This window comes from Puntigrus tetrazona, chromosome 13 (genome assembly GCF_018831695.1).
Source record: "Puntigrus tetrazona isolate hp1 chromosome 13, ASM1883169v1, whole genome shotgun sequence".
In the NCBI taxonomy this organism is placed as follows: domain Eukaryota; kingdom Metazoa; phylum Chordata; class Actinopteri; order Cypriniformes; family Cyprinidae; genus Puntigrus; species Puntigrus tetrazona.
The window spans coordinates 4,260,241-4,272,317 of NC_056711.1; the positions used below are offsets into that span (position 1 = coordinate 4,260,241).

At 39.3% G+C, this 12,077-nt stretch overlaps 1 protein-coding gene across 3 annotated transcripts in view; it reads right to left on the minus strand.

Annotated features, from left to right (window-relative positions):
* The window catches only part of thada (THADA armadillo repeat containing), a 79,745-nt gene that overhangs the window by 14,510 nt on the left and 53,158 nt on the right, over window positions 1-12,077 (minus strand). For all 3 annotated transcript variants that reach the window (XM_043256156.1, XM_043256155.1, XM_043256154.1), the window contains exons 30-32: window positions 10,624-10,736; window positions 8,246-8,328; window positions 1,917-2,302 (exon numbers count right to left, since the gene is read on the minus strand). In XM_043256156.1, the coding sequence (XP_043112091.1) occupies window positions 1,917-2,302; window positions 8,246-8,328; window positions 10,624-10,736 (582 nt within the window). The remainder of the gene's footprint in view (window positions 1-1,916; window positions 2,303-8,245; window positions 8,329-10,623; window positions 10,737-12,077) is intronic.

The window sequence follows — 12,077 nt, forward strand, 5'->3', positions numbered from 1 at the left end:
TAAAACACATCTGGTTCAGCTCTGGCCCTCGGGTTTCCCCTCAGCAAAGTGAGGGAGTTAACGGAAGACTTGTTTTTCTTCTCCTCAGACCCCCGCCGTCTTTCCTTTCCTGCGACAGGCCGGGTACCTTACAGTGGTTTGTTGATATTATTTAGGCTTGTTTGGTTGATTGTTATTTCTTGGAGCGCACAAGAGCCTTAAATTAAGCCATCTTTTTAACGGCCGTTTCAGTCTTTTGTACTGCAGTGCATTATATTACGTTTAAGCGGATGACGAAACCGATGTGGATTCAGTTTTAAGACTAAAATGAGTATTTTCAAAATGGATTTAGGCACTAGGCTTTGGCGCAATTGCAGTTCGATGCGTATTTTCTTATTAGCGTTGCCATTTGAGCCCACAGAGGAAATTAACCTAACTTTCCTCATCACTTCCCAGAATGCTTTTGGTGGAACAGTAGGCTTGCCATGGAAACCAGGCCATATCGAGAGTCTCGAGCCTAACAGCAGCACTTTAAACATTAACAGTTGGCCAATAAAACAGCTTTTAAGAACACACACACTCCCAGTCAGCCAAAATCACAGCAACAGACACAGAAAAACACCAGACACACACACACACACGTCCTTCCAGAAAAGCAGATTCCCGTCAGCTTGAACGTTGCTTAATGATAGAAACGGCAAAACAGGAGGGTAATTGATGGTTGGTTGAGTGTTTATGAGGAATTGAAACTCGACCCCTTTTTCTAAACAGGAAATCGCCTGCCATTTCACTTTGCAGGGCTTAAGCTCTGAGCTGAAACTGCGTTTGTGTGTATTGAGTCTATGAATGGAAATTAAATGACATTCAGCCGGTTTCATTCAGAGACACAGCTGTGAGTAGCTCTTGTCCAGCAGGTTTTTACAGTGTAGCTGTTTATTCAGCTAATCAGAGAGCTTCCCCATATGAAGGCATGTGTCATTTAGACGGCTGAATTGACTAATCTCAGGTCCGGATCTGTGATCAGGGTTACGGTGAATTTAAACCTGGTGAGATCCAAGGATTCTGACGGCTAACCTGCATTAAGTTCCATTCTCAAAAATCGCAAGACCTGCAAAGATCATTTCTCCTCGTAGCCTACTCATAGTCCAACGTGACCGCATTGCTTCATGTTCCCGTTTTTGTAGTCAATTTTAATTATTATCGTTGTGTCAAGTTTTCTTTTATCCTATTTTGTTCTGTAGTGTTTGTAAGATTTGGTGAGTGAGGGATTGTAGTGTTTCAGTGTTTGATATTTTGATAAGTTTGACACAATGTGTGATGTTTTCCAAGTGATTGTTTTTGTGTTTTCTTAAACTTGAAATTAAATCTTTTTGGGATGTTTTTTGTTTTTGTAGAGCATTTAATTTTGTAAAATTGCAATTTAGCTTGAAGTTTTGTTTAAATAGTTCTTGTTTTTTTTTTAATTACAAACAACAAACAACATCTGTGAAGTTTTGCACTGCATTTTAAAGTTGCGTCGACCTTTCTGAAACTTTTGTAATTTTTCTGATCTTCTACAGTGTTTAAAGTGTTTTTGGGTTTCTATAGCGTTTAAAGTTTTGAAGAGTCAATTTTAAAAACTTTTTTTTTTTTTGTATTTTACATAATTTTGTAAGACTTCTGAGATTTTGTGAAGCATTTTTGTCAAGTTTAACATTTTGTAAACTTTTAAACATCCTTTTAAGTTTTTGTAGAGTGATTTTGTTTTATTTGTTTAAAGCTTTGTAAATTCGCATTTTTAAAGTTTTGTTAAATGATATGTTGTGTTGATTTTTGTAGAATTTTTCAAAGTAAAATTTTGTACCGTTTTTTTACTGCATTTTGTGAAGTCATCTCAATGTTTTGGTATTTTATAAAGCTGTGCACAGTCATCTGAAGCAACAGTGTGTTTTCCTCACCTTGGCTTGACACCCAGGGTAAGTCTCATGAAGGGCCAGGGAGGTTAGGCTGGAAACACTAAGGTCAAAGGGCAAGGGTCGCTCAGACTCTTCCTCCGTCTTCTGGAGTCTCTTGAGGAGCCGATCCAGAGCAAACAGCCGAACCTCGTAATGCGGACACCGCAACAGTCGCTCCAGAAGCTCTCTCTGAAACCTGACAGACTCTGGACAATCCCACAGGTGAGGTGATTCCACAGAGACACTGACGGCTATGTGAGCCAGACTCTGCAGGTACTGCGTGGCTCCAGGGACTGAGAGGTTCATGTCATCGGGCCCCTGAGAGGCCACAAGTTCAGAGGCCATAAGAATCTGCAGGGTTTCCTCGCGCAGTTTCTTCAGCTGTGACTCTAGAGCAGAAAACAACAAATGCACAGAATTCTAAAATGAAAGCACTATTGATATTAGTTGACAAAGTGCACAAAGCAATGAGACGACTACTTTAAGTGGTGTATATTATCACGCTTTGAAATTGTTGTTAAATATTGATTCAGCTTCACTATAACATCCCAAAAAGCATCCTGGGAATTACCAGAGCTTCCTTTTTCCTTATTGAATTATTATGAAGACAATATTCTCCTAAAAGCTAGAATAAAGCCAACCAAGGACCCAATTCAACCTCCCACAATGCATCTCATTCCACATGATTCCACAAGGAGTGGACCGGAGGGCGGGGTCATGCCGCATTCCCCAAGAGACGGACCCAGTTACCCTGACACCCGAGCATCAAAAGAGCTCTCGTACGCTTCTCTGAGCATGCTCAGATTGACCTAAAGCAACTAGCGTACGCCGCACTCTAATTTAGCCAAGCGTGAGGGGATTCTATATGTGTGCGTACTTGCATGTCACTTGAGGGCATGGACATTGCTCAACACCTGTTTCAATGATGTTAATTGTTGACATGTTCACACAGACCCTGGCCGTTATTTGTAAGAAAAGGGTTGATGGGAAGGCATTTTTTAAATCGGGGTGGAGATGTGGACAAACTTTTGTAGCGATGAGAAATGGAATATCTAATGTGGAAAATACCTGTTCACCAGAACCCTGCTGACACAGACATCGACAAAACAACGTCAGCCTAAGAAACTGGCAGTGAGCTATTTAAGAAGCCATTTATCATAAATACAGATCACTTCCACATGCTTTTGTTCATGTTTTTTTTTTGCTTCACTCAGACACAAACACAAACATCTTGCTTAAACACTCCATACAAATTTCTTATTTACACATATTTGTCTTTCGCATCATTACTTTAGTGTCACATGATCCTTCAGAAATCAGTGTAATATGCCGATGTGCTGCTCAAGAAGCATTTTTTATTAATTTTGAAAAAAAACATACTTTGTGGAAAGTAATACTTTTTATCCAAAATAAGTGTTTACATAATGTGTGTGCGTGATGTGTATATTATAAATAGATACACACACTATATATATATATATATTTTTTTTTTTTTTTTTTTGCATTTACATATATATGTTTATATTATGCATTGACATTTATACAAACATATTTCTATTAAACATGCACAAACGTATGGACAGGACTACTGTAATTTAAATGTATTAAAAAAATATATATATATATAAAATATATATATTTTTAAATCAATTTACTGCATCCTTAAATACAAAATAAGAAATACAGATACTAAACATTTTAATGGTTGCGAATATATAGCCTTTTGAAAACTTAATTATATTCATTACAGACGATTAATTACAAATATATTTAAAATAGCAAAAATTATCATTTACACACACACACACACATGTATATTTTTTCTAATTCACAATAGAATATGTATTACAGATGTCTGCTAGATGTTTAAAATCATTGCAGAAGAAAAGTACTTTAACACAAACTTTCTACACTACGCAATGTAGAACGCAGTTTGAAAGAACAGCTCTCCAACAGGAACCAATGAAGTAACCAAGAATGCCGCAGTTACTCAGAGCGAGAGAAAAGTGAAATGGAGTAAAAACGAAACTGTAGTGGGTCGTAAGAGGAGTGATGGTAACCATTCTCAAGTCTTTAAACTCAAGCCAAGTGCTCATTACCACAAAACAACACACTGGGAGAAAAACATCATTAACAGAGGGAGGGAGACGAGAACTAGTCAGTCATGAGACAGACTTCGGTTAACAACTAGATTTATTTCTCTTTTAAACTCTCTCTATCTTTGCTTTCCTCCAACAGAAACACAGAAGAGGGGAAGAAAGAGGAAATGAGAGTAAACAGGGAGTGCGGTGGAGAGAAAGAACGATTCGCTACGGCATGTATTAATATCACCGGCCCTCCGGAGAGACTGAGGAGCACGGTAACGATTAATCTCGGAAATGAAAGGCATTTCTCAGCAGGACAAGACCGTGGCAGACAATATGCGAGCGGGTATGGAGACAGCACTTCTGGGGATGTGCTGGAGTCTTTATGAAAACCTAAACAGCCCGGCGAGACGTCCAGAGCGTTACGCACAAACACAGCCGTCGTCCCAGCGTGATTCAGAGAAAGCTGTGGTTTCATCAACGCCACGACCACCAAGTCTCAATGACCAAATTCTGCTCTCTCGTAAAAATAGCAGTATTACAGTCACCGGCGATAGAAAATAAAGCCCAGGGCAGTGAAATCAAACACTGGCAAAACACTCGCAACCTGGAGAGGCAGTTTTCTTTTGAAACTCTCAGCAAAAAAAAAAAAAAAAAAAAAAATACATAAATAAAAAGGAGAAATGAAAACGGCAAAAAGACAGACAAGGTGGTCAACCTCACGCTGTTCCAAACACTTTCAACATCCTTCCCGTTAGAACTAAATTAGATGTTTTGGAAGAATATTCGTGGAAATTTCGGCTTATCGTACAAATTAATTTGCATAACACTTTTCTGAGTATACACTGAAATAGTACACATTGTACGGCTTCAAACGGCTGTCACGCTCACAGTCAAAACAGACTAAGCTGCAAAGGTTTCTTTCAACACACCCTCTGATGTTCATTTCGGTTTATTTTATGGAGGAAATGGCACAAAAAGGAAGAGATTATCGCTGCTACTTAAACCGAGGCCACTTTAATGTCTGTAACGACACATTAAAGAGATAGTTAGCCCAACAATGGTGAAAATAGAACAGAATTTTCAAACTGAATTTAAACGAGTTTTCAACGCTTCTCCATAGAATAGGCTAAAAGTCTGATTTTGCCATTTAAGGACCCATATGGGCCTGTTTACACCGGGTCATTTCAAGCATTTTCGCTGATCGGATATCCATCTGGTTTGTTAAAACATTTCCATTTACACTTGGCCACATAAATGTGTCGTCGCAAAGTCTTCAATTCCCGCGCTATATTTAAGTTTAACAGAGTGTACCTCAATGAAATCAAAAGATAAGCGCCGCATTTTATTAATTATCAGCTCATTTCACGATAGGAGAGCGCATGGCGTCAGCACTGGAAAAATAAACGTCTTACAACTTTTAATAAAGACGACTGAACATGTGGTGGTTTGCACGTCCGCTTACTAAAGTCATGCTCATCTATCGCCGGCGGAGGCGCCTTTTGCATTAGCGCGGCCATATCCGACTACAACATGCCATGAAGCCTAAAACACGCTCACTAACGTATATTATTTTAACATTTTGGGAGAAGTCAAATTTGCATGCGTGGTTTCAACAACCAGACGCATTTACATTAGTTCAGTTTTGTCTGAAGTGCGTTAAGGAGGGCATTCACACCTGACCATTTCCCGATCGGATATCAATCTGCTCGGAAAAAAACGGCGTGAAGCGACCAGGTACAAACAGTCCCTATATGTAGATTAACTCAAAACAACGCACTGATTTTTGGCCTATAAACGATGATCAAATTTTGCCTCCGTTGCGTTATTCATAACGCTTTCTCACTTTATGTAAAATGGAGCACTCGATAATTCTGTGAAATACAGTATTACGGCCCGAGCACCTTTACGACATGCTAGCAGTTAAAGTGCATGTGCGATCTTTTTGTTTCTAAGTGTTGAGCTAGAGTTTATGGTGCAGGGAAACAGTGGGCCGTCTGTGCTCACTACAGTAGTAAACACACACCGATACACACATGCGGCAATGTGCGCGCACACATGGATTTTACATCATGCCCTGCCATCATTACCCAAACTGTGAAAAACAAAACCCAGACGAGGGAGGAACGTGCAGAGCAGATGTGAGCATGCAAACGTTTTCCCACAGTGGGCGACCCCTGCGCTGCCAACCACCTACTGCCGGGTGTGTGCGCGCGGGAGCCACAATTTATTCACCTGAGAGAGAGAAATATGGGGAATACAGTACCGCTTGTGCCAAACCGATGGTTTGAATGGCCGTTAGAGAGAGAAAGTGAGAGAATTTGTGTGGTGGTGTATGTTGAGGGAACATTTCTCAGGCGGTACAGTGTTTGATCCGCACAAGCTCGTAAACCCCTACGTCTCATGCCCAGCTAAAGCATCGCCAGTAAAAACACAGTCACAAACTCGGCTCTGAATCTCAGAGCCAACCTACTTAGAGCTCTCGGACACACACACACACACACACACACACACACACAAGAATAGGAATACATGCAAGAACTGCCCAGAAAATTTCAACTCCTACTTAATCGTTCCAAGACGAATGAAAAAGCAGATTGTTAAGGTCCTTCTGACCAGCTTCAAGTGTTAGTGACACATTAAAATGTTCATTTCTTCACTGAGGTTACTAACACCTGTGAAGAGCGTGCTTTAGGAAAGAGAGAGTGACTGGCTGAGTGAGAATGGTATAAACAGACAAAAAAAAAGTAGGAAAGCGAGAAGCACACGTATATATTCTATAATAAAAACAGGGGGGGCAATTTATTTTACGGTTCTGTAGTTAGTGTGTAATTAGACAAATAAGAGTGGTATCAATTAACAAAATTTACTTTGTTTACAATTGGGTCATTTGGGAATTTGAGTTCTGTTTAGGGCTGGTTGCTTATTAGTATAAATGTAACCACAGTAAATTATGCACAATTACATGTAAACAAGGGTATTGTAAATTACAAAAAAAAAAATAAAAAATTAGCTAAATATTTTGCTTAAAGAAAATGAAGATGATTTTAAAATCATGTGTTTTTATTATTTTTATTTAATTTAATTAATTTAATAAAGATTAGATTTTATTAGATTTTTTAAATATCTTTTGTCATTAGTCAAATTTTATTTTATTTTTATTTTTATTTGTTTGTCAAAGTAAAACTTTTCTTGTACCTCCCAATATTTTCAATGGTGATTCTCTTACAGAGATATATACACTATATATATATATATATATATATATATATATATATATATATATATATATATATATATATGGTTTCTTTTATTTGTATTTTTTTTATCTAAAAAAACCATATGACTTACATTCTTCTGTGCAACACAAAAGGAGATGTTTCATAGAAATATGTTCCCATGCAATAAAAGCAAACATTGACCAGGGTCAGTCACGCTGCAAAAGGACAAAAAAAAGCACCATAAAACTGTCCATATGCTAGCGTGCTGCATTCAAGTCTTCTAAAGTCCTTGAGTAATATGGCATATGACTTGAGTAAACTTGCGCTATAGAAATATAAAACTGTATCGTTTCATCATTTTTACATTTCAATAAAAAAATAAAAAAAAAACCTCCTTTTTTATCATCTCCTTTGACAAGTGTGAACATTGTCTTTCTGTGTTACCCTGCACAAAATAAGCATTTGACAACTCTGACTATTTTAATTATGGGTGATTCCTTAAACTGAGGGAGGAAAACAGACAGAGTGTGAAATATTGAGACAGATTGAGGGAAATTTATGTTAAGAGAAATGAAAGAAAAAGTAGACAGAGATTAAGAGGGTGTTAAGACTGAGAGTACAGGGCAGGGTGTATAAATAAATCTCTGAACAGCACAAGTGTGTGTGTGTGTGTGTGTGTGTGTGTGTGTGCGCACCCACCGTTTGTTATGTAAGTGATTGCAGGCGGGTGGGACTGTAAGAATATGCTTGTTTTAAAGTGATAAACACCGCCACCATGCCCACATGTGTGCGACACATGGGGCCCGCGAACACGCAGGGGCCGCCCCCTTTAACTGGGTCACACGGGCACAATTGTACCATCTGTCAGAGACAGTTTTTCTCATAATCAAAGACCCACGGGTCTCCGGCACTCACAAAATAACACACAGTCAGAGCAGAAACCATATTTCCTTGGTATAAAAACTAGACTGGATATTAGAGATTCTGAAACGAGCACATAATACTGGTGTTTGCGTCGAGCTCTTACCTGATACAGGAACAGGAAGGCAGCCACAAAGACAACCCAGCAAGTCTAGAAACGCACCACGTGTTACCAGACATGGATTCTGCCTGAGAGAGAGAAAGAGAAACGGAGATGTTGTTAGCAGAAGATAATGATAATTATATACATCGTGGTATTGGACTGTATTTACTCAAATAAGTGGTATAGAAAGCACAGATTTTTATTTTTTTTAAGTGTGGTAAACAAAGTTTGAGAGAAGAAAACTGAGGGAGGACGAAATTTTTAAATGGAAAGAAATAGACAATGTAGAAATGCAGTGCAATTTATGTAGATGTATTAGAAATGCACAAATGCATGCACAATTTGCTAATTGCAAAAACATGGTCCTTTTTTATTTCTGCAAAATTAAAGAACATTTATTTACTTGGTCTCTGTGTCAAAACGCCTTTTTGGGTCACTGTATTACAGCCTAGTAACTGATAATTATCCTGCAGTTGAGAGCAGTAAAGTCCACAGTGATTGTTGATGCTGAGGGTAAAGCATCACATGTGCTGCCCACGGGCACAAAGGGAATTCTGGGACCTGTATCTCAGACCAACTGAAGGGGTTACATTTGTGGGAGAGGGTGGATGTGGGTGGATAGAGACAGGAGTGGGTATGTGGAAGAATGTAAAAAGTGTGTGTGTGTGTGTGTGTGTGTGTAAAAGTGAGTGTGTGTGTGTGGTGTGTGTGTGTGTGAGTGTGTGAGTGAGTGTGTGTGTGTGAGTGAGAGTGTGTGTGAGTGTGTGTGTGTGTGTGTGTGTGTGTGTGTGTGTGTGTGTGTGTGTGTGTGTGTGTGTGTGTGTGTGTGTGTGTGTGTGTGTGTGTGTGTGTGTGTGTGTGTGTGTGTGTGTGAGTGTGTGTGTGTGTGTGTGTGTGTGTGTGTGTGTGTGTGTGTGTGTGTGTGTGTGTGTGTGTGTGTGTGTGTGTGTGTGTGTGTGTGTGTGTGTGTGAGAGTGAGAGTGTGTGTGTGTGTGTGTGTGTGTGTGTGTGTGTGTGTGTGTGTGTGTGTGTGTGTGTGTGTGAGTGTGTGTGTGAGGTGTGAGTGTGTGTGAGAGTGAGTGAGTGTGTGTGGAGTGTGTGTGTGTGTGTGTGCGTGTGTGTGTGTGTGTGTGAGAGTGTGTGTGTGTGTGAGTGTGTGTGTGTGAGTGTGTGTGTGTGTGTGACCACAGCGCTGAGGCAAACGCTCATGGACATGTGTGTGTGTGAGAGTGTGTGTGTGTGAGAACAAGAGGCAAACGCTCATGGACATGGGCGAGAACAAGAGGGCCAGTGTTCAGGGCTGACGTCAGTATTTCATCACTGAGATATTAATAACACAAACGCTCTCCCTCTCTTTGAATGTCTGGCTTCATCTTTTTGTGTCACTCTGTTGCTCTTTAAACACATAATATTACTCAGAGTTCAACAAATTACACAGCTAAGTATTATGGGGAAATTTGGTCAGATGTTTGGGAACTCATTTCATCTTTACCTTTAGAATCTCTCTCGCTCCTCTGGATTTCTTTCCATCTTTCGAATGTTCCCTGAATCTCTTCATGTTTGGAATAACATACTACTACAATAGCACTATTAGAAATGCATTATGTACAGCAAAATTTCCTATGAGCATGGAATGCTTGGTTCATCTTTACATTTGCCAAGTTATAAAAAAATAAAAAATAAATTCAGTTAATTATGTAAGGCCAGTGTTATTTGATTATGACTGAGATTTTTTATAAATATCAAAATAATATTGATTAAGGTGGCGCTTTAATTGTAGCTAAAGTTTACATTTGGTTGTGTTTTTTTTTTACATTTAACATATTTAGCTACCTTCTATGTTTATATTAGTGTTAATTGCGATTAGTCACATCAAAATAAACATATGCATATTTACCATGTGCATGCATGCATGCATGCATGCATGCATACACACACACACATATATATACATATATATATATATATATATATATATATATATATATATATATATATATATATTAAAAAACACATGCATGTATATATTTAATTCAATTAAAAATATATATTTTATTTTTATTTTTATTATATATTATTATTTAATTTTTATTATATTATTATTTAATTTTTTGATATCCATAATAACCCTGACTGGGACTGTAATCAAAGGACACACAGACGTATCACTCGTGTGCTGGGTCACTGAGCACAGAGCGGCCTTTGAAACAAGAGCTCAGAACGCAGAGAGCTCACTCCACTAACCAGCGAGCTGGTGTGTGAACATCTTATTTATTAAAGTTATATTATTTGCAAATGCCTAACCAAAACGATGCTGGTATGCGCACTATATATGCAAATAATGACATTAATGGTTAGCGCATCAGAATGATGATATCTACCTTGAGGCGAGCCACAGCCGTGGAAAAAGGGCACCGGAGAGGTCACAGGCCCGCTCACTTCCAGACTGGGGTCTGTGTGTGTCCGCCAGGTAGGACCTTAACAGTGACAGCACCTGTGAAGAGGACGGCACACTTTTACTATGAGAGGAAGCGGAGGAGAAAGAAATAGAGAGATCATCACGAAAAGTGTACAGAGAGATCAGTGCAATCACATAATTCTAATAATACTAAATCAATCTACCATCAACATTAGACAAAAGAGAAAGAGAGATTTCAGATGCATAAGAGATCGGACAAATGAAGTTGAGAGGGATCAGATAGAGACATTAAAAGATAGAAATCAGATCAGATGGATAACAGAGAAAGAGATCAGACAAAGATCAAAAAGAGAATTGAAGAGAGATCAGAGTCAGACCAGAGAGAGAAATAAATCACAAAGATCAGACTCTGAGAGAGATTGGACAGAGACATCGGATTGATATCAAAGACATATTAGAGATCGGACATACACACTGAAGAGGGATCAGAGACATTAAAGAGAGAAATCCGATCAGACACATAAATCAAAGGGGGATCGGAAAGACACCAAACGGAGAAATAACAAAAGAGGGCAGATTCTTCATTACTTCATCTTTCTTAAGAATCAAAAAATGAGAGAAATCAGAGATCAGATGTGCATACTATCCATCCTAAACTCTATGTGATAATAGTCGTTTTCCATACTGTTTAGGGCAGATAGGCTGGACAGCATGCACACTGGGACGCAGGGATAGAGAAAGCAGTGCCTTGCACAACAGTCTACAGAGAGAAAGAAAATAGAGTAAGCGGATAGGAGACAACTCTATGCAAGGTTAAAGAGTATACAACAGGCTGAAATAGTCTCTTTACTGGGTTATAGCCGCAATGTGGAAGCCACTCATTATGCCCCAGGCAGAAGAGACACAGGGCAAAACAAGTTTGACCATGAAATACTAGGCCTGGTCTTCCAGCTGCGGACACCCCCGACACTAGCGGCCCACACCCTGTATCCCACACATCTAGGCCAGGGAAGGCCCACGCCGGCCGGCCTCTACTGCGCCCTCGGAGGAAAGCGTGCGTATTTATAGTGACGAACTACACAACTCGTGACCGACCGCAAACCAATGGCAGCGGCTAAAGGCAAAAATAAACAGCCCGTAGAGGTCCGTAATTCAGTGCGCGGAGAGCCGTGCACACATTTAGAAAAGAAACAAACAGCAGCACGCTGGAGAGCGGCGCTAGGGGCTGACCTTTGACACACTAAGAGCGTCGGGTCGCCATTAAATAAGACTGAGAGGAAACGTTTTAAAAGTCGTGGGCGGACGCTTTTATGAGTAGATTTGGAAAGTCTGGACACAGTCTGAATCTAATTAAGCTTATTTGTCTCATCGGTAAGATTTTTTTTTCTTTTCTTTAAAGCAGAAACAAAGCTTGTG